Here is a 27,375-nt window from a genome sequence, read left to right as displayed (position 1 = left end):
CCGCCTCTCTTCAAAGCAACAGCCACTTCCCCTCGGGTTTTCAAAGTAAAACTCGATTTAGGCGATAGCAGAAGTTTGGCCGACGGTGATGGTTTAAAGGAATTGTTCAACATTTGCAGAAACACATTTGTTCACTGCCTGTCGAGAACTAGGTCATATCCGCAAATACCCAAGTAGACATTTAAGGAAATAGGCATTTGTAGAAGTTTAGCTTTTGAAACGAACAGTATTTTTTATATATTGAAGGAGATCATACACAAAAACAAAAAACAAAAAAAACGCGTGTGGAAAACAGAAAACATGATTTCATTTCAACCTTTTGAAACTTTGTTTTTCTGACCTGTCACTCCTCATCATTCTTTGCTGCTTATTTAGAGAAAGAGCACAATGCTCTGCTTGGAGCTCAATACAATGAAGCTGAGCTGTAATTTTGTTTGTATTGGCATGTTGTTATCATCTTATTGTTTCCCAGTTTCCTCTGTTATTTTGCACAAAATCTGAAACAGTTTCCAGTTTCATTCATCTCTTTCAGTCATATAGGCCCCAGTATAGCAGAGATTCTTTTCACAAAGTCATGGTCAAACTGATGAGTTTTAGCACCAAGTAATGGCTTTAAAATGTATTTACTGTGTGTTGTGCTGTATGTGTAAACACAAACCAACGAATAAGGTAAATATAAATGAAACCTTGTGGAGGTAGAGCTCTTTGTTCAGTGAACAAAGTATTGTATTGTAACTAACTACTGTTTATTAATGTATATTTGCTATTTTATGATATTTTCATTTTTTAATAGAATACAGTGGTGTGATCATAAAACACAGCAGCGGTGACATTTTTCCCCCAGTCAATGAACATTATCCTGATGGAGTCTTAAACATGACAGAAAAGTCAATAGTGCCTGATTGCTTCATGGAAATGTTATTTCGTATCAATCAATATGGCTTTGCACAGCCATAATCATCATGTAAATGCAGCTGGGGGATTGATCCTATATCATGAACTTTCCTTTTGTTAATTCTAAAGCACTTTAGCATACACACAGAAAACAAGCACGTTTGTTCTTTGTTCATAACTTTCTTTGGTGTGTGACATGTGACAATGTATTTATAGGATAAAAGGATGGAAACATACATGATTTATATTCTTGATCTAATATTTCTAAGTTAAATGTACTTTTTGCTCTAGCACATTTGTCTAATAGCAGTTGTCACTAGTTATGTTGCAAATCTTGCTCATTTCATTCTTGTTTCAAAGGTTTTCTAATAAAACGCAAAGTATGTTTGCCCAGGTACTGTACAAACATACTGCTTTTATGAAAGAGGAAAATATCCAGTGTCTTATCATGCATATAATAAAATACATACAGATAATGAAGACCAAACCACCATTGTAAATAAATTATATGAAGGGTAAACCAACCTTGTGTACTTGTTTCCCTATTTTTCTTTTATTGACTTTCAAAACAGAGTCTAACTAGTCTAACAGATAAATAACCAGACTGGCTAGGTACTGTGAACTGCACTCAGCATGGCAGAGTCAGACAGCAGAAGCAGTCTGTTTGCAGAAAGGTGTAAAGATGCAAGTCTGACATGAATGCTGTCTCAAAACCACTTGCTGTGCACAACAGCTGCAGGTGGAGCTCACTCACATCCGCCCCTCACCCTGTTACTCAATACCACAAAATACTGTATAAGTGTGTGTGTGTGCATGTGTGCGTGCATGTGTGTGTGTGTTTGGTTGTGAAGAAGTGGTGCAGGTGTTAGTGGCGGTCAACAGTTATTGCCTCGACTTACCACTGTTATAATGATATATAGAAATACTTCATTTTGTTTATTTATTAAATTATTATTATTATTATTATTATTATTATAATTATTGACATTTTTTAACCCTTTCCCAATTAGTCCTTTTAAAACCAACATCTACTTTTCCAATGGACACACATAACAACAATAAATCCCAGCTATAGTAGGCTATTTATGGCCATAGTAATCCAGCTGATTAAGTGTTTTATCTACAAAATGTAACAGAGTAGTGAAAAGTGCTGAAGCTTGTAGTGTTTTTAATTGAATAAAACAATTAATCAATAATGAAAATAGTTGCAGATTAACTGTATGTCAATCAATAATCAGTTCACTGACTCATCAGTGCAGCTCAAGTAATAATGTAAAATATGTCTGTCCTCATAGAAGTTCTAAAAATATAACATCTGTCTACAACTATATTACACGTGTTAACTATATTAAAGTGTGTTACAACACGTTTATTAATGTTTATATAACTAATTTCTCATACAATATAATGAAAGAAGCAAAGGTATAATAAATAAAGGAAAGAATATATAATAGAGGAAAGTGTTAATAAAATATACAAGTATCTCAATATGCTTTGTATTTTAGTAGCTTACATTATCAACATAATATTCCTTTGAATGTCATGAGTGGTTGTGGTGCAGTTTGACTTTACCGCCACTAGATGGCGCTTTTAGTGCACACATACTCTAATCAGCCTCTCAGCTGGAGGCCTGAGCTCTTCCATTGTCTCCACAGACACATACGTTTTTTTTTTCCGTGTTTTTCTTTTTCACTTGATATGAAATTTGCTTGCTTGATTGATGACAGTCATCTACTGTGTCTGAAACTCTATTTGTGAATTTTATTCTAACAAGTCTTTTTCATTACTACTATTATTTAATTAAATATTTCTTCCTTATTCCATGGCCTAACTTTCCACCAAATGTTATTGCATCACTGGATATATATATATATATTTATTATTTTTGTGTCCTGTTAACTACCCCAAAGGTAAAGGAGGTAGTGATTACATTTTTTTGTTTATGTAGAGCAGTGCAAACAACAAGTGACCTACTAAAGCAACAGGCAACTCGAACAAGCTAGGGACAGTTTTTCACACTGCACAACAGGTTATATGGTAGTTGTTTTTTTTTTACAGTCTAGGTTGGTCTCACTGCCCTCATCAACACCTGTCACAACAACAAAACACTCTTTTTAAATCTGGTGTACATGACCTGTTGCAACAATATTCACCTGTTGACAACATCTCCATTATATTATATGACAGATATCTGTTTTTGAACCACCTCGAAAAGCTAAAAGAAATGTTTCCCCTCAGCAAAAAAATGTAATCACCATGTCTGTGACATGGGTGGATGTAGAAATTTTTGCATGGGAGGGTAAAAGGTAGGTTTATTAGTAGAGTTGTATGTTAGTCCATTTGCACTGTAAAGAAGAAAAGAGTCAGATATATTATTACAATATATTTATTCTTACATTATATTAATTACATTCTTAATGGTAGACAAAGGGAATAAAACCAGATTTTTCCCTTTGCTCCCCTGTAGGTCTCTAATGAAATGGCAAGGTTATTTTGCTGTTTTTCAAAGCACACAGTGTGCACAGAACTGGCACCTGTGTGCTTGTGTGTGCTTGTGTGTGTGTGTGTGTGTGTTCTGTGTTTCATCCAAGTTTTTAATTTACTCATTCTGTTTATTGAGTTTTCTAACATGCAGATTGCTGGGACCAGGGCCCTAGCAAAGCCTGGGTGGGCCCCAAATGCTCATTTTCTGTGCGTGTTTTTTTTTTTTATCCCGCCTCCTCGCGGACCATGCGCGAGCGGCAGCGGTGACGTCACATGTAGTAGCTCGTGCCTCCAGCAGCAGGTTGTCTCCCATTCAGGCCGCTCCAGGCTCCAGGACACAGCTAACGGGTTTTACTCATTTTGTCAAGGACTGGGCTGTTTTCCACCAGTCTCCACTCAGGAACGAAGTGACGGTGTGTCAAAATGTCTCCTTTTTGCCGGTTTTACAGAACATTCATTTCCGTTTGGATTTTATCTCCAAGGAAACTGATTTGGAAGTTTAAACCTGTTAGTGGCGTTTTCGTGGTTTTCCTCTAACTTCTATGAAAAGTTAGTTCAAGTTAGCTTTAAAGTAATTTTCACACCGTTTCTCTTTTGGATACAAAGTCAATGTTGGATTATTTATTTTTCTTGTAGGTGGAAGTGGACTGTTTTTGAGGAAAACCGTATCGTTTCTGAAAGGTTTCCCAACTCATAGATACTTAGCGGTGAAGAAGAATGTAACTTTCTGGTTACGGCAACTGTTTTAATAGTGTTGTCGTGTCTGTGTGAGTTAAAAACTACAATGATTTCAGAAGAGAGAAGCAGCCACGTAAATAAACAAGCCCTGAACTTCCCTGTTGGTTTACTGATCCGCTCTCCGAAGAGGCGACTGGCCAAACTGGGGAGGAAACCCAGCAATGGATCTGTCCAGTAAGTCTGCATAACTAACTACTTTGTCTTAGTGGTACCAGTGGTGCAAGAAGTACTCTCATGCAAGTAAACGAAATACTACAGTGCAGACATACTTAATACTACGCATTAGCATCAAATACTTGAAGTAAAAGTGCTCCTGCAGAGTTGCACATGTAAAGTTATGTTGCATTAATGGCTTATAGATATTGATGCACTATTGTACACTAAACTAATGTTGCAGTTGGTTTAGATGAAGCTGAATTGAAGTACTTTACATAGGGTACTGTGGGTAGCTTGTGGATTTCCAACCATGGGTTAAGAAGGTTTTCTGATTATACTGTAATTTGTTTAATGAATTCTGAAAGATAACTGCAGAGATCAAATAAATGTAGTAAAAAGTATAATATTTCCCTATGAAACGTTATGAAGTCATAGAGTGAAGTAGCAGAAAATTGGAAATACTCAAATCAAACTCTACTAAAGTTACATTGTGCTGTTTACTCTGCTCATAACTCAAAAGCTATATAGATATTACAGATTGGATGGATAATATTATCATGGATATTACCTTAAAAACATATGATGGACTTATATAGCATGATGTAATAGGTGTAGGCTATAGGCTATGTAAAGTCGACTTGAAATAATTCGATCAACAAAAAACCTATTGGCAAATTTGGTTGCTTCCTTTCAGTGGTGATATCTTCAGATTTGTCTTGATCGGTCTGAACAACAGTCCAAAATCTAAAGCTATTTAGTTTGCTAAAGAAAAGCAGAATTTCACAATAAAAGAGCTGGAACAAGCATATGTTAAAACTAAAAAACTGCAATAAACTGAGTAAGTTGGGTCATGGACTGTTTATTAGGAAAAACAAGGCATTCATCATGTCTCCTTGGGCTAGAAAGTTTATAAAATTTGTACCAACATGTCACTATTTTTTTAGTTTTCTGATGCTTTCCCGACAAAACAGTTGATACTGAGTTGAGTGTACAGGATCCTTGTATATTGTGCATGTTGGATGGCTATTTATTTTATTGTGTGCATTTCAGGTTTTCCACTTACAAGTGTACATTAACTTATCCTGTCTTCCCTCTCAGGTCCAACAACTCGGACAGCACCGTGCGCTCCACAGAGAGCGTGGGTGTCCGGCAGCCAGCCAAGAGCAAAATCCGCCGCCACAATAACAGGCTTTCAACAGTTTTCAACCCCAGCCCCAACCTGCGGGACAGTGGACGCCGGGGCCAGGCGCTGGACACCGGGAACCTCCAAGCTGCAGATGATCCGGCAGAGCTGTCGAGCCAAATGTCTGTCCCTGGCATCCTGAAGATCTTTGGCAGCGACATCTGCCAGGGGACCAACTACAAGAGCGTGCTGGCCACCACACAGTCCAATGCAAAGGAACTAGTAAAGGAGGCATTAGAGAGGTGAGAGGTTTCAAAATGGACACAGTCAACATAGGCTTGCTAACAGGCTTTCAGTTTTAGCTTGGAGATTTAAGTATGGACAAACCTTACACATGATCAGTTAACCTAAACAGATTTTTTTTTTTTTTATGCTGATCAGGTACTGTCTGGAAAAAGAAAACCCCAACGACTACGTGCTCTGTGACGTGATTGGCCAGACCGGTGCTGATAACCATTGGAAAAGGGAGTGTTTTCGGGTGGTGGGAGACAGTGAGAAGCCCCTCATGTTGCAGTCACTTTGGAAGCCCAAGGAAGGCTTCTCCAGACGTTTTGAAATCCAGCTGAGAGCAAGTGTCGAAGAGCAAAGTTTAAAAGACAGAGATACAGTCACAGCAGGTATATACATCAGCTAACATCCTCATAGGTTGAACATACATGTCTTTTCTTCTTCAAAAATCATCTTTTAAAGTTAGAACTGATCATTATCATTGATGCAGATAAGACTCAGTGACCCTAATATCCTTATGGCCAGGAAATCAATTACTCAGTCTGTTGTGGTGGCATGGGGAGCCTTTATCCTTGTCTCTTACTGCAGGCTAACAGCCTTCATTGTCCAGCTTATCACCAGCTAGAAAGTGGGGTGGGGGTGGGGGGTGGCAACCATGTGAGAGAGGTCAGTAGGAAACAAAAGCTGCTATGAGGGATAGAGGAGGTCACGGTGGCCCCACTCTTATCTTTGTTTTATTGTGAGGGCCCATCGTGGCCCCGTGAAGCATCAAGGCAGCAGGCATCTCTTCCCACCACTCACTGTGGTGTTATTCTTTCTATCTGAGCTCACTTCCTGCAGACTGGGGACTGTGCAGCTCTGTTTGTTGTGACTCTCATATGCTTTAGGCCAGTATACTGCTTTGCTGATACACGTGTTTTAATTAGAGTTGCATCAATGAGTCAATTAATTGACTTGTCAGTCAACAGAAAAGGTTTGAGGATCAAACCAAATCATTGTAGTTATTTTTAAGCAAGAATATAAAATATTTGCTTATTTCTCCAATGACAGGATTTGATGTATTTTTTTTGATGTGTGGGATATTAAAATGAAACATTTGGGGTTTGAACTGTTGCTCAAATAAAACGAGACAGAGATTTTCACAACATTCTTACAGATATGGATCAGACAAATAATTGATTAAAATATGTTTGATAGGGTACTCAATAATGAAATGCAGCCTATTTATAATAAATATTGGTTAAGCTGATATACTGGGCCCACATAAAAACATTGTAATTTATTTCACATTTAAGTTATAGACAGAGTGATTATTGAGGCTCTAATATTCAAATATTCATACCAGGTATTTGACATCTATCAATTAATCAGTATGGGTAGTATACCAGCTGATGTTATTACCTCCAGCCTGAAATCAGCAATCAATGACTGCAGCCAGAAAACACGGATTTCATAAGCCCCCGAACACCCCCTCTTCCTCTTACTGAAACTGGCTTTTACCTGCATGATTTTTGTAGACACTTGAGTTGGGTCTGTCACTGGGGTGCTGAACAATGTGGAAAACACCCATTTCCACAGCTGATAAGAAGGGCAGAGCTCCTGGTGTGAAGCTGGGACATTCCACGGTGCTTACTGGCTCCAAATGAACTGAATAGTGTTTGTGTTGCGTAAGGGGCGAAAGAGCGACTGTTGATATCAGATCGAGGTGGCCACAACTCACTTTCCCTGCGTGTTTCCTCTCTTTCCTCTGGTTATGTTATGTTTGAGTTGGTGCCAGTACAGTGAACGTTTATTTTGGGCTGATTACTGACCAGAGTAATTTCAAGATGTTTTCAGTCATATATTTGTTGGCATTTTGGTAAATTGCTATAATGAAGTATTATAGATGAACTGTTAGCAGTTCTTGTTTACAGTGCACCAGTGAATGTATAAAGAATTATCTAAGTGAAGACAGAATTATGTGATTAAGTGAAGACAGCTTGAAAACAGGATGATTCTCAAAAAATCTGTGTATCATGTCTGCCAAACCTGAAACCTTTACTGTATTACATGTACATGAACATGCCACAATTCAGGTGTTGTATTATAAATAGTGGCATGTATATTATAGATTTTTAATAAACACCACTCAGTTAGGGCAGCGCCTTAATACATTGTCTTCTTATCAATCCAGGCATAAATGCTCAAGCTCGTAAGCTGCAGAAGAGCCGCTGCAGAGTGACCTCTCTGTTTGTAGATAGCAGTGGAGAGGATGTGGACGGACTCGGGATCTGGAGGAGCTTGAGTGAAATGGATCTGTCTGCAATGGAGAAAGAGGCCATCCGGGCCCAACAGAGCTCACTCAGGGAGGATGCAGAGGCCGAGGCTGACAAGGAGGTGCTACGACTTGGCATGGAGAAGGAGGAGACTGAGAGCAGTGATGACAACACCACGCAATATTCCATTCACCCACCTTTTGACTTCCCATACTTTCTTCTGCTACAGGGCTACAGCCATAGACAGGTATGAGATAGAGGAAGGGAAGTGTTCAGTCATTTATTAGTTGCTGTGATAATGCAGATATTTTAAATTGTTTTAAACTATGGAATAATTACCATAATTAGATCACTACAACTGCAACTGACAATTATATCCCTCAGTTAGGCTTAGTGCAAACATGCAGCTGTAGCTGCCAAGATTGTTAATAAAACACAGTTTGAGTCCCCAAAACTTAAAAATTGACTTCTTGCAACATTCTTCTTGCTCTGTAACTAAAATATAATAATAATATAGTAATATAAGGGGTAAAGGCTGCGCTGACTAATGTGGGACTCACAGTGTTTATACAGCATGTATACATTACTCTGTTCTTTAATGTAAATACACAGTATAAGCAGTGCTCCAAGTGAAATACTTTTAACATTTCAAATGATTTCTCCACTTTATCTTAATTAAAATTCTTATGGTAAATTGGAAAATTCAACCTGGAGAAGGAAGGACTCCTTGTTCAAACAGGACATGTAATTACTTCATTAAAGACCTCACAAGTTCTAAATCTCCTGACAGTGTGTAGGCGGCCAAACATAGGCTTATAAAAAACAGCAGGGTGTAAACAGGTACATAAGAGTGTTGGATTGAACGTCTTAAGTTAAGAACCTCAAGGAGAAAATCCACAGTCCGAGAGTAAGGGTTTGGTTACTAGTGTTATAACAGGCCAGACAGGAAGGAAAGAGTCAAAGCTTCACTGTGGATTTCCTGGTCTACAGAGGTGATCCTGAAGTCCTGTATGCACTCAGAGAGAAACAGAGGTGACTTTTTGCTTGAGAAATCATGAGTCTGCTCAGGACCTTTAAAACAAAGAGACAGGCCTAATTAGACACACCGTACTGGAGGGTCAACCAAACAGAAACCATAGAGAGTTGTATATAAACACTGTCAGTGGGAAGGGCAAACTTTAACTGGTATGCTGTAATCTACATACCAGGGTTTTAAACTGTGCTTCATTTTAAGAACGTCTCAAAAATATCATCTCCAATTCATGTCTGTATTTATGTCTGATGTTTTGAGTCACTTGTTTACACAGCTCATTTTTCACAGTAAAACCAGTAAGTCAGGCTGTGGCTTCAGCCAGGCCCATTCCCACAAACAGGAAGCTCTTTCTCACAGTGTTGTTTATGGAGACTGCTGACTATGCAGGATACTGTTAACATGACAGCAGGCCTAATCTTACTCTTAATCTTGCATCATTCGGTCATCCCAAAGCAAAAGCAAAGGAACCAGTTGGGCCTGTGGCATATCAATGGTCATATAACAGAAACTAAAAACTCTCTTGTCTCCAGACCAGAAAGGTTGTTTTATAGACTGTGTTGTCTATTGTACTCTATTTATTAGAGTTGGTATACTGGACCACATTAGACTGAGAAGTGTGTCTCAGCGGGTACGTAAGGGGGTCAGAATACTAAGCACTCTCAGTATATGACATTACAACAACACCACTAACTATGACCTTGATGCTAAAGCATATAGTGACACAAACTCTAAACATTATAGTTATCATACAAGTAAACTTTTTTGAATAACAGTTGTGCTGGATTGTATTAGAGACTTTTGTATGTAGGTGATAAAACACAATGAAGTGGCTCTATTTTAACATTAAGGCTGATGTTGCATTGCTTGTCACAAGACTCTAAGGCTACTTGGTTTGTACCAGCACAGCTGATATGGTATCATTGCCTTACTCACAGCCTTAATGTCATGACCCCGAGGTCATGGACATCACAGACGTCTCACTCATAAGCCCTTCCATTCCTGTCTCGCCTCACACTGCCAGTGCAGACCACAACAGCTGATCCTGCTACTCTTCACACGCACACTGCTGGTTCATTTCCAAAATGTTACACAAGAAAATCAAGCCTATCCTACACATTGGCATTTATTTGGAAACATCTAGTGCAAAATTTATGTGCATTTTATCTAGAACATGAGTGATAATATTTTTGTAATAATCTAAATAGTTATTTTTCACCTAAAAATTGCAGATAGTGATGATTGGTTGCTTTTGTTGTCTTATAATCCAATCTCTGAGTTTTGCACAGTTGGTATCACAAAAACAAGGTAACGAAGTGTAACAAATTTACACTGAGAAATTGTGATGGGCATGTTTTAGTGTTATGTAGTATTTTTCAAACAAAAATACCAAAAATCACCAAGTTTCAGTTTCTCAATTGTTAGGAATGGCTGCCATTCTTTATTTTATGTTAGTAAACTTTTTGGTTTTTGGCCATTTTGGTAAATAATTGTGAATGAAAGTAATTTTTAGTTACAGCCTCAGTTTGCATCACTAAATTAAAAATAATTAATTCATTTTTTTTGTAGGATTTTGTCATCTACCTGATGAGTGGGACTACCACTATCTTTGGCTGCTGCAGGGAGCATTGTAATGGAGAAGATGAGGAGAGATTAAAGGTTGACATTCTTCTCTTTGCACCTGATGTGTTGCCTCAACACTGCTGTGTTAGACGGCTGGACCAGACATCCACAGGCGAGCATAAAAAGACACTGACAAAGCTGAAGCCCCTCCATGGGGCTCCGGTGACCAGAAATGGTTTTCTTCTTAAAGAGGAAGTAGAACTGAACCCAGGGGACTTGGTAGGATTGGGGAAACACTACCTGTTCATGTTTAAGGATCCAACTAGCACATCAGAATCTCTCCAGACGCCTCCATGGATGACAAGACTCTGTCCAAACTCAAACACAAAAGCATCATCCTCTTGTTTAACATGTGGCTCCTCTATTGCCATGAAATGTTTTCAGAAGAAGCCCATACCTCCTCGTTGGAGGGACCCAGAAGGCACAGAGGCTTCATTAATCTATGAACTGGAGCAGGAGGAAAGGGTCCTGCAGGAGATTTTGAATATGTTGGACCCCAGTGGGACTGAACCAAAGCTGACACCAGCTTTCCTGCTAAGTCTGTGCATCCAGCATTCAGCCTCCACATTTGAGTTGACACACTTCAGACAGCTGCTGCTCCAGATAGCTAGCCAAATCCAGCTTGTTATGTGGGTAAGGATGAAATACTGCTCATTCTTTCTGCCATCTGAAAATTAACCAATTAACAAGCTCAAATAAACTGTTAATCAGTGTGTTTCTTGTGTTTTCTGTAAATATGTGCATCAAATAGATGTTTTCTTTATATGTTCTCCCGTTCAGGAGAAGACAAAGGAACTTGCAGCAATACAGCCAGAACAGTGAGTAGACAAATATTGACAGCTTATTGACAGCTGCTGTCTGCACTGATAAATGACACCTGACACCTCAAATGTTACTATTTCTATAAAAAAGGAGTCTGATTTTATGCTTATGTGTAGTGGCAGAAACCAAAGAGATTTCTTAAATGCACTTTGTGTAAAGCGAGGACTTCCCACATTCTTCTCTCTAAGAAACTATTAGCAGTTTAAAGTTTCATCCCAAGAATTGTACTACTAGGTTATCATAAAGTGTTACTGGATTACATTCTTTGTACCTCAGTAGGTGAGAAAAAGTCATCACTGCTGTTGTGCTTTTACTTTAGGAGCTCCAGTGATGGGCAGCCTGACCAGCTACTCAGCATGAAGGAGCTGATCTCAGGTCTGCAGCCACTGGTGCTGTGGATGGCCAACTCTATCGAGCTGCTGCACTTCATTCAGCATGAAGTCCCTCAGTTGCTGCCCTGGAGGCAGGAACAGGAGGATGAAGGTACTTATTACATCAGCCATGATCTAAACTGTTAGACCTGCAGTATTCGTCTATGCATGTATTATTAAGATGTCTTTGAATGTTTTGTCAGGTCTGTTGGACTCTGAGATGTCCTCTACTCAAACAGCCTGTGAGGAAGCCATGACAGTCCTGGAGGAAGTCATCATGTTCACCTTCCAGCAGTCTGTCTACTATCTAACAAAGGTTGGGAGCAACACATTAATCTATACTAAATGTTCTTTGACAAGCAGTATTAAGTGTATACACGCTATAATAATGACATCAATATGTTTCACAACATTGTGACCCAACCTTTAAAATCTGAGTACATGTGAGGCAGGAAATTGGACTGTACAAACACCATACTCCAGATGAAAAAACACAATGACAGAATGGAAACACTTACTCTTTCTCAGGAAAGGCCTGTGAGATAAAAAGCAAAGTTTTTTTCCACTAACTGGAACATAAACAGAGACTATGGTTTGTGAAATAACAAAATCAAAATAACTGATTTGATGATAAGCAATACATGAACATCTCAGAATGTTTTCAGCATTGTTCTTTGCAAATCAAAAATATCAAATAGAGCCAGTCATTCATCAGAGCTGGAGCTTAAGGAATCTGGCTATTTTGCTGATTGGGACCAACTAGACTCACTACACAATTTGAACACAACATGGCATTCACATTTCTGCCAGGTGTGCAGATACTTGAGAGAGAATTGTCACAACAAATTATAATGAACTCTGTCTTGTTCTTATGTGGCTGGAGCAAATTTCAGGCTATGTCCAGCAAGTGACATATTTTTATATAAACACATCTCAGTAGAAGATTATATAATGAAAATAAAATGGAGCTTAGGATGGAGCCTTGGAATACACCACAGAGCACAAAAGCAAGGAAAAAACAGTGAAAAAATAATCTCTGTTTCTAACTGTTTGCTGGCCTATGTTGCAGATATAATTTGCGACAGTCTCACTCCTTAAAAACTCTAGCCACTTTCTGAACATGCACTTTGTTATAGACTTTTTAAAGTTTGGAAAAGTATATTAGTGTGTGCCTAAATTTGCTTTATGACACATGTGAAGTACAACAGTCAACGCTTCTGTTTACAGCCCCTAAGGACACACCCAGGCTAGATTTACTGTATGTGACTCTCCCATTTAATGTGGCTCATTAAAAGCTGCCTGGTTTATAGAGAATCCAGCCAGTGTCACAGGACAGACACGACAGCAGTTTGTAGAAACAGCACAAGGGAGGGGAGGGAGAGAATACGCAGACATACATATCAACATAAAGTGTCTTAATAAGGTGCTGGGACATTACAAATCACCAGAACAGTTTGGCATTGATTAAACCAGTGTCTGGAGCTCTGCTGAAGGCAGGAACACCATATCCCTCATTTGGTATTTTCATGATGGTTGTGGAAAGTGATCCGAACTCTCCCTAGTTAGGTTAAGTTGTGATCTGATGAGTGCTAAGGGCACAACATATGATTCACATAATTTTTACACTCTTAAAACATTCAGTGAGCTCTCATGCCCGGTTAATGGGGGCATTGTCATCCTGGAAGAGTCCCTGCAGAGAAAAGGTGATCTTTCATAACAACTTTGTATTGAATTTGTTCCCTGTCTGTATTTCTGCTTGTGAGAAAAGAAAATATTGTACAGTATATACTCTTTAATCTAAGGGTCTCTTTTTTGTGGCTTTTCTGATGCAGTTATCACATACTTTTATTTGTCTTCCAAAGCTTGTTAAGTACCAGCTGTGTTAAAGTAGTAACATGCTGTAATTTCTGTCTTAATTAAAGACAGTATATTATTTATGTAAGTGTTTGGTAGTAATTGTTTTTCTGCTAGAGAGACTTGGAGGATTAGCATGAGTATGGTAGCAGTCTGTTTCCTGCAGAGGAAGACAAACTGGCCTTAGAGAAAAACCAAACAGGAGGAAGGAAGGGAGGAGGAGAAAAAGGTCTCTGTTAGTTTCCTGTGAAATATGACTGAATGTTCATAATGCACACCATTACAGACACCATTTCTTTGCTTCTTCTTTTTGTTCTGGTTGAAGTAGACTATGAATAAAACAGGAGAAAAGGGCATTAATGCAGCCAATAATTACCACACAAGAAAGTAGCTCTGTTTAACCTCACTGTACGGCTGACCTGTTACTGCAGGCATGCAGGGTTAGTGTAGTTTTTATGGCCTCTTTCAGTTTGTCTGAGGTCATGATCGTAGTCATATTGTGTGCGAGTGAGAGTGTGTGTATCATGTTTTTGCTTCATTGTGGGGACTGAAAACTGTTTATACTTTGACACGTGGTAAGTGAATGTAATGTCCCATGAGAATTGGAAAGAGGATTACGTGTGTGTGTTAACTTAACTGTGATGTCATGTCTGTAATACAATGGGAGAGCTGTGTCAGAATTCATGATAAGAGTTGGAGTTGTGTGAGAACTGACAGCGTGGTGGTGTTCAATACAACAGCTTGCAAGATGATGTAAGCTGTCTTGTTCCCTTTTGCTGTATTTAATGAAACTCTGTGTTTCTCTGTTAAGATTACAATGTTAAGGAGACTGAAGACACCATTAATTCACTTTTAAGTTCAGGTTAATTTAGGATAAATCCATGTAGGACCGTGGCATTATTTGGGAATATTATGTTTTTATGTCATTTTAAGCATCAAGTATGTCATTTAAAACTTTGAAAAAGGAACAGAAAATGAGGAAAAACACTTCAGTAGTAGGTTGCTTTGTCAGTGCATGAAACTTTGCTTGTTAGAAATTTAACTCTCTCTGTTAATGAAACAAAATGAACTACAAGCCGATGAAAGCTAAACTGAGTTGCAGATTGCAGTGTTGAATTTTCTTTGCATTTACTGCATTAGCATGAATTCACATGTTGAAATACAGAACTTGTGGAGCTTTTTATTTCATATTCTAAAAAATGGTTGATTTATTCGATGATCAGTGGCTATATATTTCTCAAGTTTTCTGGAATGAGGGGTTTTCTTTTTACTTTTAGTAGAAAACTCTTTCTGTTGTCCCTACTCAGTCTGCTTGACAACAGCACATTTGATTTTTGCTTTAAATCTTATTTTACAAAAAAAGAAATTTTAGTGTGTGAAGTAGAACACACTGTGTGACAATAATTGCATTTATTTAATAATGACAATCTTGATACTTAAACTTACTTACTGTCTTAAAATGAACAAGACAAATTACAGTTCTCATATGGTTCTCTGTTTGTCCTTGTTCATATCTTTATTTTAGGGCTTTAGGGCAGTTTCTATGATCTCTAACTACAGTTTAACAGTAATATAGCATTACACATGTTATAGCTGTCCTTTGTGTTAAAAAAAAACAGGCTTTGCTGTAATGCTTCCTGTACACTCTGTGAATGCCTTCCTCACTTTGAGTCATTATGTCATTATGTTCTGCACATATCACTAACAAGTCAAAACAAAGAAGCACATTACTCTCTTAGTTCATTGTGCTGTACCTCATCTAGTCAGAAAATAATGTTAAGGAAAAGGAAAGTTGGATCTATGTATAACACATTGTAATGTACGTGTTTCTGTAAACAATGACACCCATTAGTGTATCTTATGATGTGTGGATTACCCTGGTGTATTAGCAGTGGTGATGGCAGAAAACATCCAGTAGACATTGATTTCCCTTTCTCTTTCCACAGAGTATGTATTCAGCACTACCTGGTCTGCTGGATGGTAACCCATTCTCAGAGAGTGGTCAGCTACGAGTACCTGATGGGCTCAGTGGCATCCTGGAGGTGCTGAAGGAGGCACTGATGCTTCTCACTGCTTTCCAGGTGCATCCAGACATCTCATTACAGCTCTGCGCATACCTGTTCTTCTTCATCAATGCATCATTGTTCAACACCCTCATGGAGAGAGGTGAGCTCATTGTGCGATATCCTGTTAGACTTGTTTTAGATTTAGTTTTCTGCATGGTTCAATGGATCGCAATATTGGCCAGTCCACCACTTTGATCCAGTCTGAAATATCTCAACATTTATGGTTTGATATCATGACCTATACAGACATTCATGGTCCCCAGAGGATGCATCCAGAAAATGAACAATTCTCTATGTTAAGTTTAATCTAAGACTATTCATTATTCAGGATCCGTTGCTGGGTTCTACCAGTGGTCCCGAGGTGTTCAGATCCGGGCCAACATGGACCTGCTGATGGACTGGATCCAGAATATCAGTCTGGGGGATTTGGCAACTGAGTTTTTCCAGAAGCTTTCTGCCGCTGTCAATCTTTTGGCCACACCCAAAGAAACCCTCCTGCAGGTCAGAGGACAACCGTCTCTCCTTTCCTGTTTGTCTTACCGGATGTAGCCTCAAGAGTCATGTCATTTTTGCGTCAGTCAGCATGTTTTCATTGTCTTAAAGGTGTCGGTACAACATTATGTATGTATGCTTTTGTGTTAGGTGCAAAGTTTTTGGAAAATTTGAACTTGCCATAACCCTTTCCACTGCAGCCAAGTAAACCCTGCTCTTTTCTGCAGCTTCTTGTTGCCAAACAATGTGATAATGCTGAGTCGTAAATTCATAAAAGCTGCCAAGTCTGAGGATGCATGATACTGGTTTAAGATTATAGTGGCCTTGAGAACAGAGAGTACAGTGTTCATTCATTAGATAGGAGGAAAAAAAGGTACAGGAACACAGTAAGTAAACACAGTAAAAGTATATCCCGATTGCCAGTTTGCACTGGTGCTGTATTATTAGTAAATCCTGTTAATTTCTATTTAACCTAAGTGGAAATGTAGATAAGTGCTCAAATTCATATTATTTGCCAGCTTAACTTAACTTGCCAACTTGACACTTGATCCTTCCTTTTTTTAGTTACCCATTCAAATCTTGTTTGCACTTTGTACCACATTAGGCAGCTCACCTGAGCTCTCACTTTGCTGGTTATTGAACAGTGAGGTCATAATGAGAAACCACCACATAAGACTAGCCAGGTATGACACATGAAGAACAAAGGTTAAACAAAAGGTTGTACAACACTACTAAACAAAAACCTTTTCCTGATTCACAGATTTGCTGGAAAGATTATGACGAGGAAACTGCTGAATGTGTTGCTGTTCATTGAGTGCTCATGCCACAAATAGAAAGTCTATAAATAGAAAAGCCCTTTAAGACAGCTGATACTGTAGATAACCCCACATCTTTCCATATATCTTATATACATTTTAACCCAAAAGATAAGCATTTCAGATCAAAGCCTCCCTGCATTTTTTTTTTCATTTCACAAGGTAAATGCTGTGAAAACATTCTCCTCAGGTGTCACTAATGTGATGTATTTATTGAAACAGCATGATGATGTGGGAGACAACACAGCGAGTGATCCCTATAAACTGTAAACCAAAGAAACATTAGTTAAGGACAGAAGTTTCTTTATATAAATGGATGGGTGAATTGTTTAGTTTATCTCTATGGCTTCCTCCGGAAATGTCTTTGAACATTTATACAGACCAACCATTTTTTTCTGACGTTCCACCACAGTCCTTTCACCACACCATTTCAAATAATTGATATATAATGTCTTACCCAGTACTTTTAGGTAGTTCAACTGTTTACTTCAGGATTACTTATATATATTTCAAGTATGCATTTTTTCTTTACATTTATCAGTATAAATATATTATTATATATATTATTTCTCATTTTGTTTCTTCTATCTTATTCTTTTAGCTGATGTTTGTCTATTTTTGTTGTTTTCTTGTTACTTCATCTAACCTTGACTTTTTAACCATATTTGCTTGGTGCTAAGTAGTTTAACACACTTCCAGTTGCAGTTGGTGTTCATGTAACCCACTCAAGTTGACTGGTATAAATGTCCTGTAAGATTACTGAAATTTGAAATGGTATCTGGCTGTTTTCCTCTTTACTACAAATTTTACACTCCATGTAGTCCTTGACATTTGAAGAGGTATGTTAGTGGTACAAGAACATTAAAATTTCTATGACTAAGCTAGAACTTGTTTAAAGATTAAATGATCTACCTACGCTGTTTGGAAGGACTGTGCTATGTATGAGGCCTAGGTTTACACTCTTTAGGCTAACACCTGTTTTCACTGCATGACTCACAGTCACGTTTCCAGCATGAAACATCTCTGGGACACCACAGCACCAGCCCACTCATAACACAGCTGTTGAAGGCTCTGTCTCATCTGTCTGTGGGATTAGATGGTTGCTGAGAAGCTGGTGGTTTTAACTATCCCTGTCCTGGCATGAGGTCACTCTATGGCTCCAGTAACAGCACACACCCTTGACAGATTTTTAGCTTTCCATCTGGATTTTTCGGGGCTTTTAAGAACCGAAGAGGCTCACTGGCCTGGTTGTAAATTACCCCAGAGGATGTGGTGTCACTTGTTTGGTCAGCAGTAATGGAGTTATTTTGAGAAGACTATAGCTGGCAAACATTCAATCTCAGACATAACTAACTGAGACATTTTTAGATTTCTGCTGTTTACAAGCAGCTTTTAAACTTCACCTTCTGTTGAGCGTGGCAAATGAGTTAAAAGAGAGGGGCAGAAACTCAACAACATTAATTTGTAGTTTCTGTTGTGTCCCAGGCATGTCAGGGCGAAGTCTCACTTCCACTAGTTCAGCTAGAAACAGACTGAATGAACTGTGTAATGTTTCCCTTGAAATAATCACATGCATGCTGCTGGAAAGTGACTCACCTGTTTCCTTAGCCTTGAGCTACTTTCAGTAGTAATCAAATATTAGCTTAAATACTGTCTTTCCTTAGTGTGTTTGAGTGAGAGTTGCTGCAACATCTTAAACATCAACAGCAACCTGAGAGGCTGAGTGGAAAGATAAAAAAGAGCTTACACTTCTCACACTGCACAGAACAAGGGTGACGTGTTAATTAGCAACGTTGGAATGAAATCCAGCACTTACATTTTACTGGAGTGCAAACATAATAATAATAGGGCTTTCAGGAAAATAGCTGTGACATGAGATAACATGAAGTGCTACTGTACCCACCAGATTACATTCAGGGAAATATTTTCCCAAGAAACTTTGTCACCACATCTGGCCCTGGGGTGACATGGACAAAGACTATTTACTAGATCATATAATTGGTTTAAAATGCTTTCAATCTAAATGAGAGAGTAGCAATGACTGTTTACATATATGGAAATAAGCATGATGGGGGAATTTGTTTCGAAGTTTCTCCCCCACTACAAAGTCTTTTTGTGGCTCACACAAAAAACAAGACCACCAATGTATTGCTTTCACAATCCTGCATTTTAAGTTCATGAAGGGTTTTGAACTATGTTTGCTTAGTGTTTCTCAACATTATGTGTTTTCTTTGTTGTTTTATTACCATCCAGGCATCCTGGGCTTCTCTTAGGACGGAGTTTGCAGCCTTGAACCCTGCCCAGCTTCACCACATGTTGAGGGAATATAACTGGGGTAAAGCCTGTCCCGCTGCATGGACCCCAACAGTGGATGATGCTGAGGTTGCTGTCAGGACAGGTAAGGAACAGTAAGACATTTTACTGAAACAGAACCTTATTAATTGGTTTAGTCAACAAAAAATCTAACATTATTTAGTTCAGTCTTTTTCAATAAAAAGGATTTCTTTCATTTTCATCATATATAATTATAAATTTAGCATCTTTGGATTTTGGACTTTTTAACAAAGCTATCTAAAATTTTACTGGGCTGTGAAAAATTGTTATGAGCAATTTTTTGTAAATTAAAGAGTCAGCAGAAAAAAATAACCAGAACCACCAATAATCTGTTAGTTAGCATGCTACAACATTATTTCTTTTCTGGGAAGAATTCAGGCACCTACACTATGTACCTGCAACTAGCTATTATTTTCATTATTGACCATTCAGCCATTAATTTTCTTGACAAAACCTAAGAAACAATATGTGTGGCTTCTTTGCTGGGAGAATAAGGAAGAAATCTATTTAAACACTGAAACTACTCAGTTGCTCTTTATTATTACCCAATAGTAACAGGGAATAGTAATTCTGCACTGTCCTTCCCTTCAAAACGACCTTGTTTACTGTAAACTCCTGTAACCAGACACTTCTTTGAACAGGAATCAGATCTGTTGTGTATCTTGCATGTTCAAACTTGACAGCTAGCATGCTTGACTGCACAAGGCTTTATGATAAATCTGATATCTGTTCAAAAGCACTACAGAAAACAATGCCCCTGAAACATTAACTAATGAAACATCAAAGTCTTGCTAATTTAAAAATCTGATGTGCTTGTGTTATTTTTATCAACGTATTATACTTATTACATCTTCAGCTGTTTATCATTACATCTTGTGGAGTTGAATCAGTGTTTTCTTTCACACTTGTTGCAATACAACGTTTTGATGGCTAGAACCAAAACTAGAACAAATAAGTCTGACATGATAAAAATCAATACTTAAATGAATAAATTGTGTAATATGTATGTATGTATATACATATATATATATATATATATATATATACACATATTACATACATATATACATACATACATATATATACATACATATGATTATCAAAACTAGCTGGTGTTTTATGATTTATACACTCTGAAGGTTGTTTTGGAGAGGCTTTGAGAAAATGCCACTAAATACAGCTTTTAGGACAGCAGAACATTGGTCACCATGTTCCCACTAATTTTCAGCTCTTCACTCAGATTGACCACACTCTGCTGAGTAAAACATCAGCAACAGTGACACCAGTCCCGCCCTGTACTGTATTTATGGCTACTAATTAGGTGTTAACCCAAATACAGCAGCTTTACTTTGGAATTGGATTTCATTAGAAAGTTTTACAGAGGGTTGGGTCATTTGTGAGGGATGATAACAGGGAGGCCTTTCTGTCTTCCTGCAGCTGACATCCTTGAGAGCTTCGACAACCATCCGCCGCTCATTCTTCCCAGCAGCACGTTTCACCTGGAGCTGGGTAAGCCCATCCTTGAGCCCTCACTGTTTGAACAGCTCGTTCATCTGCAGGAGATCATTCGCCAGCTTCCCTGCAGTGAAACCCAAGCCAAACCTGATGTGGAGGAAGAGGTAACAAGTTCTCTGACCTCAGCAACGTAACAAGAAGCCAGCATCAGTCAGTAAATAAATCACTCTGTTTCTACATCTGTCATTGATTGAAATTATGTCCCTAAACTAAGGCTCTAAATGGAACGACAACAGGCATCCAATCTGCCACCTCACCCTCCGTCACAGTCTTCCAGGATCCAGACCATCAGGTGGTTTCTGACACAGTTACCTGCCACTCCTCTGAGGCAGACCAGGACTGTTCCTCGCCTGCAGAGCCCACTCAGACTCGAGGATCTCATGGTGACCTGAGCAGCTGTGAGGCAGTTCTGACTCAGAAATTGAAGAACCTGCAACTGCACAATGCCCTCCCAGGACAGGCTGATATGGGCTACCACAAGAGCCTGGCACTGGACCCATCCTGCCTGCTCACGCCACCTAACACCCCCCAGGGTATGGAGCTGGCTGAGCTGGAGGCTGGTCTGCAGGAGGGTGCCCACCAGCAAAAGAAAGGTAACTGAATAGATTGAAGTCCGAGAAAAGGACCACACACTGCACTGATCACTGCTGAGTAAAGGTGTGTTTACATGCACAGTATAAAGAAATCATGAAACAAAGAGTAAACCACATTGCCGCCACACAGGACTACAGCATCTGAAAGTCCATTCATGGCTTTACCTACACACAATAGGTTTTAGTTCAAATGACACACAGCTCTGTCACTGAGAATATGACCACTTTGATTCAAACCTCATCCTGTTACTAACTCTGGAATGAGGTCACCCGCACTCATCTGACTGAATCTATTAATGAAAGTATTTAGCGACTTGACCTCCTAGACCTATTGCATATTTGTCACTAATGGTTCCAGGTCCACATAAAGTGTCCCTGACATAAAAAGAATGAAGTGCCTTTGCCCTCTTCCCTTCGTCTTTTCCTGACTCTGCGGGTCAGGAATTTCAAGTGGAAGGCTGTGCAGGGTGGGTGCGATATAGAAAAGGAAGGAGTGTTTCCTCTCTTAACCCTATTGTTTTTGGAAGCCTTTATCATGAGATCATCTGTAGGAGTCAGAAGGAGTCAGTGTGAATTGACTTCTTCAGTTTTAGATTACCCATAATATATAAACTACTGCAGCTAATGTGCATAATTTTCATCCATGGAAGCAGTAACTAAACTTCAGGCCTCTATGTTTGTTCCCAGTAATGATTAGCTGCTTTTGACTGAAATGTGAGAGCCAGTGCTTTCCTTTCCAAAATATTTTAAATGAACAAACTCAAAGTTACACAGAGTTCAGTAAGAAAACATTCACATTTCCTTTTTTTTTTTTTTGAAGCACATCAACACATAGGCCTCTTTGTCCCATCTCCTCAAGCCTTCCCTTCCATATAAAATGCTGCCTGTTACTGTTGACATAGTAAGTAAAATAGCCCATTGAAAAATGAGGAAAAAAACTATTGGATTTTGACTCAGTGTAGAATAAAACTGGTCTCTGTGCAGACTTTACCTTCTGAAGATTTTTAGATGGCTTTAAAGCAAGATGTGATGTCATTTTTGCTGGGAAGTTACAACAGCAAACTTTGTGACAATTTCAAGACGTCTGTGCATTAAATTCTGTTGGAGTTTGAGCAGTGAAGGCAACTGGAAGCATCGTAGCTCAGGAAACTAAAAGCTCTTGTAGGAAAAACACAGACTATTAATTGCTCATGCAACAAACATAGAAATCACCAAGTCAGTACAATCCAGCAATCAGGCTCTGACAATTCCCATTGCTGAAAAAACAACAGCAATTTTGTACTGCTGTATTTGCTAGAAGCCAGCTTCTCACTGACTGAAGGTCAACAGGTAAGTTAGTGAGTTACCAGCATGTTAATATGATCCACCAATATTATGATCCACAAATTATTTACACACTATGGAACATACAGTCTGGTAATGAAACAAATGGTTAGGTGCTTCCCTTACATATATTTTCACTTTGACTTAACAGTAGTTCAGTGGGCTCAGGGGAGAGGAGACTGCAGTATGTAAGGACCCTGGTTGGTCCCAATGCTCGCTGAAAGCCCTCAGATCTGAATCAAACCTTCAGAAACACTTTTCATCACATGTGATTGTATATAAGAGGTTCAACCTGTGTTAATGCTGTCCCTAACAGACCCCCCAGTGTGGTTGTGTGCAATTACAGAGACAGTTTAAGCTGAAGGATTGTGTTGATCTCAGTCAGATGTCTTTACTCTCATTGGCCATTTGTTGCTTTGTGTTTTCTCTGTTAGTACCTTTGCTTAAATGGTTTGAGGATTACATTGAAACCGAGCCATCTGGCACAATCTTTGTATGTATATCTGTCCTAATGTCTGTCCTTTTAATAAAGGCTGCGACTAATGATGATTTTATAATCTGTTTTTTATTTAATCATTTGGTCTAGGACATGTTAGAAAATGGTAAAACGTGATTTTGCTTTCAAACAGCACGTAAAACAATTAATTGATAATCAGAATACTTGCCCATTAATTTATGTCACTCATACATGTTTTATGTATTACTCTATCATAAGTTATATGTCAGTTTAATATTTTCCATATCTACCCAATCAGGGACATTTTATCCTTTAATAGAAGGATTTAAATCACAATAAAATAAGAAGATAAATGCAAAACAAAACATTGTCTTTACATTTTCCAGCACTTGGTGCAGGTTCATGTTTATAGCATGGACGTTGTTCAGGAAGTATGTTTCCATGCTGAGCCTTACCTCGGCCTCCACTGTACCTACCTCTGTAGTTTTGGCTAATGTTATTTTCAAAGTTTGGTAATCCTTTAATCTGGCCCCAAGAATTACACAGAGATGGTGATGTCAGGAGAGAAAAGAGCAGTGGCCAGTCCGTCATGGGAATTTACAGTTGGTTTGGTGCGTGGAATCTTAATCGGGGACGGCATTGTTCGGGGCAGGTCCTGCGTGGGGGGCAGACGGGCCAAATGTTGGGAAAAAGCAGGGGGAGCCACGAGAGGGTGGGGGTGGGTTTTTGTGGTTGAGTGTAGCGGGAGCTGCTGGGGTGGGAACAGCTTTTTGATACTGTTGCTGCATTGTTGTTATGGCAGGATGATGATCCAGAGGTAGACAGGAAGTCCCTGTAGCGTGTCCACTGCAGTGTGTAAATATAATTTTCAATAATGATATTTTGGTCAATAATTGATCAATTGTTTCTCCAATATGTTAGAAAGTTACAGCCTCATTCAGAAACTCAAGTTGAATCATCACTGATGCACAGTATATTCATCTGCACAGAGCTGCTTTCGCATCTGGCCACAGATTCAGCTGCACCTGTGTGGGATTGTGCACCTTGTATGAAACTTTTTATCCTGCAGTATTTGCAACACCTCTTTTGATATGAGCATGTGTTCCTCCATGTGTTTGTGTAGCCAGTGGGTTTGCTGAGTGGAAGAGAGAAAACGCTGAAGACAGCGAGGAAGTGTTCACGGTGGAGCTTCAAAGAGGACCTCATGGTCTCGGCCTGGCACTCGTAGATGGAACGGTACAAATAATAATGAATTTGAAATTTGTTTGAGCTCAGCAGCTGTTATCTTTCCACACTGTTCAATGCGGACCAGTAGCACAGAAAAACCTTGTGTAGCTGCTCAGATGTCACGTGAAAGACTAATCAGATTAGACTTTAAACTGCAAGGATTTTAACTCATCAGACAGAAAGCAACTACACAGCTAATCACAGTCCATTCTCATATATTTGTATTAACAATTTATCAGTCTAATTGTACAGTTTATATAATTATTAAGATTAAGATATTACTCAGTACCTACTACAATTTATCCTGAGGGGATCCATTGACTGTGAAGCCTTCAGACCTGACAGTGATCTCACCTTGTTTTATCTTCATACAGAAAACACCACTGAGAATGAGTGGCATTTATGTAAAGTCAGTGGTTCCGGACTCTCCTGCTGCTCAGTGTCAGAAACTGAGGACAGGCGATCGCATCCTGGCTGTTAACGGCATCAGCCTAGTTGGTATGGAGTACAACATGTAAGTATTAAAGTACACACATGTCTGCACTATATTGGTCGGCTCTCCTCTCCCTGTGGTTGAATGTTTACTGTTTGTTGTGTTTCACTGCGTCTTCATTTCAGAGGTAGAGAACTCATTCGTTCCTCTGGAGACTTTCTCAAATTGCTTGTCTCCAAGATTGACTCAAAAACAAGCAACAAGGGCTCAGCTAAATGCTGAAACTAAAATTCTGGAGGCCATTTGAGACCTATTGGAAATACTGGAAGATGTGAGGTTCATGCTTCCTGCTGCATCCAAAGTCAGTATTTGTCACAGGATGGATTCCCCAACCAAAGGAACTCCCGCTTCCTGCTTATATTGTAGCCTCGTTGTGACATAGAGCTGTTCTGTGTGTAGACAGCTTCGAGACAATCAACCAAAGCAGCAGGACTGGCTCCTTTTCCTCATACCAAACAGACTGGGCATTTTTAAGGGCTCATTTTGCTGCCACAGCTTCTTTTTGGCCCATAAACAAACTCTGTGTTGGGTTCGGCTCCATACTCATAAACCATGAGGGTTTGGTGGTGAGGAAAATAGCTATTTGTGGCAATTTGCAGTTGAGAAACATCTATTTGTTCATATTGTTCGTTGTTTATATTATTCATCTCTGGGATCAACTGGAATTATTTTGAAATAGATTTTTTTTCATAGCTGTTTTCAAAACTGTGATACGTTTTATTTTGCTTCATCTTATCCAATCATTTTGTTTGTAAGGGAGTCATAAAATCTTATTTCTTAAAGGAAATACAATATGTTTGCCATCAGGCATCACAGTAACATCATTTCATCTCTTTTCAATACAAAAGCATTTGGTAATATTCAGCCTTTGAACACTTTTATAGACGATGTCTGGAAAATTATGAACCAAGCGGAATTATCACACTACTGGGAGAATTTAGTCTTGCTTTCAGAAAACATTTTGAAGCTGGATGTCAGACAGCATGGTTTTGGTAAAGCTTTATTTAATGGGTATGTGAATCCCAATTAGCTTTTTTCCCCAAAGATGTCTCCTGGAAAGAACCCCATAAAATGATGCTACGTATAGGTAAAATACAACAGTTATTTGTAAATGCTAAGCTAACACAACCTTGAGACTTTTATTTAGTGAACAGCAAGTGAGCAAACTGTGCACCATCTGAAATGTTTTATCTGCAAACAAGATGGAATTCAACATAAATGAAGAATAACATTTTCAGTAATGAAAATATTAGTATTAAAGATTCCATCTGGGTTTTACTAGATCAATGCCTTTGTAGGAAATCCATCTGAAAGTCAATAATAGAGTCAATGCAACTTACTGCTTTACCTGTAATTAATATCATATTAATATACCAAACTTTCCATGAAGCTTTCAAGAAATTATTAAGGAGTAAATGTAAAATAAAGCATTACCAGATGTTTTTTTTTTTTGTTGCATCTAAACAAAGGTCAAAGGTTGTTGTTACATTTCAGACTTGGTGCAGATTTGACAAACATGTTTTTAGTGAGCTTTAGAGGTGCAGGTAGACAGATTCTGTCCAGACCAGCTGGTTAGCTGTGCTTCCAGTCTTTATGCAAAGTTACGATGGTTGTAGCTTTATATTTAACGCGCACACTCATGAGAGTGGTATCCATTCTTTCATTTAACTCCTGGCAATAAAGTGAATCAGTAGAAGTTTAAAACATCAAACTATTCCTTTAAAGCCTTACTGGAAGTACCCAAATCATTTTTAGTACATATGAAAAACATCAGCAGATGCTCTAATGCATTTAACACTGTAGAGCTACAAACTGCTGCATCTGTCACCTGAAGGCTGTCTGTGGAAACAATGTTAAAAGTATATTGAAACACAAAAGTATTGCATTTTGTAATATTTATATTGCTCAGTATTTTTGAACCTGTGGAATAAATATTATTTTGACTTTGAAAACCATGAACATTTGTTAATTAATGTGTATAATGAGTGTTTGCTAACAGAAGAAGCAGCTGCAGGTTTTTAAATCTGCAGCTGGGACCTAAAAGCTCATCTGGGTGGAGCAGCAGGGAAGCTGCTGGGTGTGTCGGCTGCATGGCAGGCTTCAGCAGCCGCCACCAACTGCTGTTTATAGCTGCTCTGTGGTTTCCACCAGCCAAGCACTTTCCGCCGACTCCAGAGCAGGACAGTTAGGTCTTTGTGGCCCCCTGAGGTCCTGATCAAAAACACTGCTTTATTTTGGTATAAAATGTGAACATTGCACACTCTTTCTTAAATTATATCCCTGTGTGGACACATCTGACTGCGTATTAAATTGTAAACAGGCTACAAGGTGCTGAGTGTGAAGATCCCTGCAGCTTTCCGCCATAAAAAGACCAAACTTTCCTGCCTGTTGAGTTCAACTTTATGTTTACACTGCAGGTTTT

At 38.8% G+C, this 27,375-nt stretch overlaps 1 protein-coding gene across 1 annotated transcript; it reads left to right on the top strand.

Annotated features, from left to right (window-relative positions):
• Nucleotides 1-3,890: 3,890 nt before the first annotated feature.
• On the top strand, nucleotides 3,891-26,905 carry radil2a (Ras association and DIL domains 2a). Its single transcript, XM_026324602.1, has 16 exons — nucleotides 3,891-4,290; nucleotides 5,371-5,697; nucleotides 5,837-6,072; nucleotides 7,857-8,185; nucleotides 10,538-11,224; nucleotides 11,372-11,409; nucleotides 11,733-11,896; nucleotides 11,988-12,100; nucleotides 15,585-15,804; nucleotides 16,033-16,205; nucleotides 19,265-19,409; nucleotides 20,783-20,964; nucleotides 21,075-21,453; nucleotides 24,357-24,469; nucleotides 24,835-24,974; nucleotides 25,079-26,905. The coding sequence occupies exons 1-16, from the start codon at nucleotides 4,163-4,165 to the stop codon at nucleotides 25,173-25,175; spliced, it is 3,471 nt and encodes a 1,156-aa protein (XP_026180387.1). The 5' UTR covers nucleotides 3,891-4,162; the 3' UTR covers nucleotides 25,176-26,905.
• The last annotated feature ends 470 nt before the right edge of the window (nucleotides 26,906-27,375 follow it).

Source organism: Mastacembelus armatus, chromosome 8, assembly GCF_900324485.2.
Source record: "Mastacembelus armatus chromosome 8, fMasArm1.2, whole genome shotgun sequence".
Classification (NCBI taxonomy): Eukaryota; Metazoa; Chordata; class Actinopteri; order Synbranchiformes; family Mastacembelidae; genus Mastacembelus; species Mastacembelus armatus.
The sequence above is the reverse complement of the archived record's forward strand: the minus strand, read 5'-3'. Positions and strand labels throughout refer to the sequence as shown.

What these genes read in the sequence shown, in the direction of transcription:
- radil2a (XM_026324602.1), top strand. Translation starts at nt 4,163, where the DNA reads ATGATTTCAGAAGAGAGAAGCAGCCACGTAAATAAACAAGCCCTGAAC. An exon ending in CAACACCCTCATGGAGAGAG is followed by an intron (nt 15,805 to 16,032) that starts GTGAGCTCATTG and finishes TTCATTATTCAG; the next exon opens with GATCCGTTGCTGGGTTCTAC. An exon ending in GTTGGTATGGAGTACAACAT is followed by an intron (nt 24,975 to 25,078) that starts GTAAGTATTAAA and finishes TCTTCATTTCAG; the next exon opens with AGGTAGAGAACTCATTCGTT.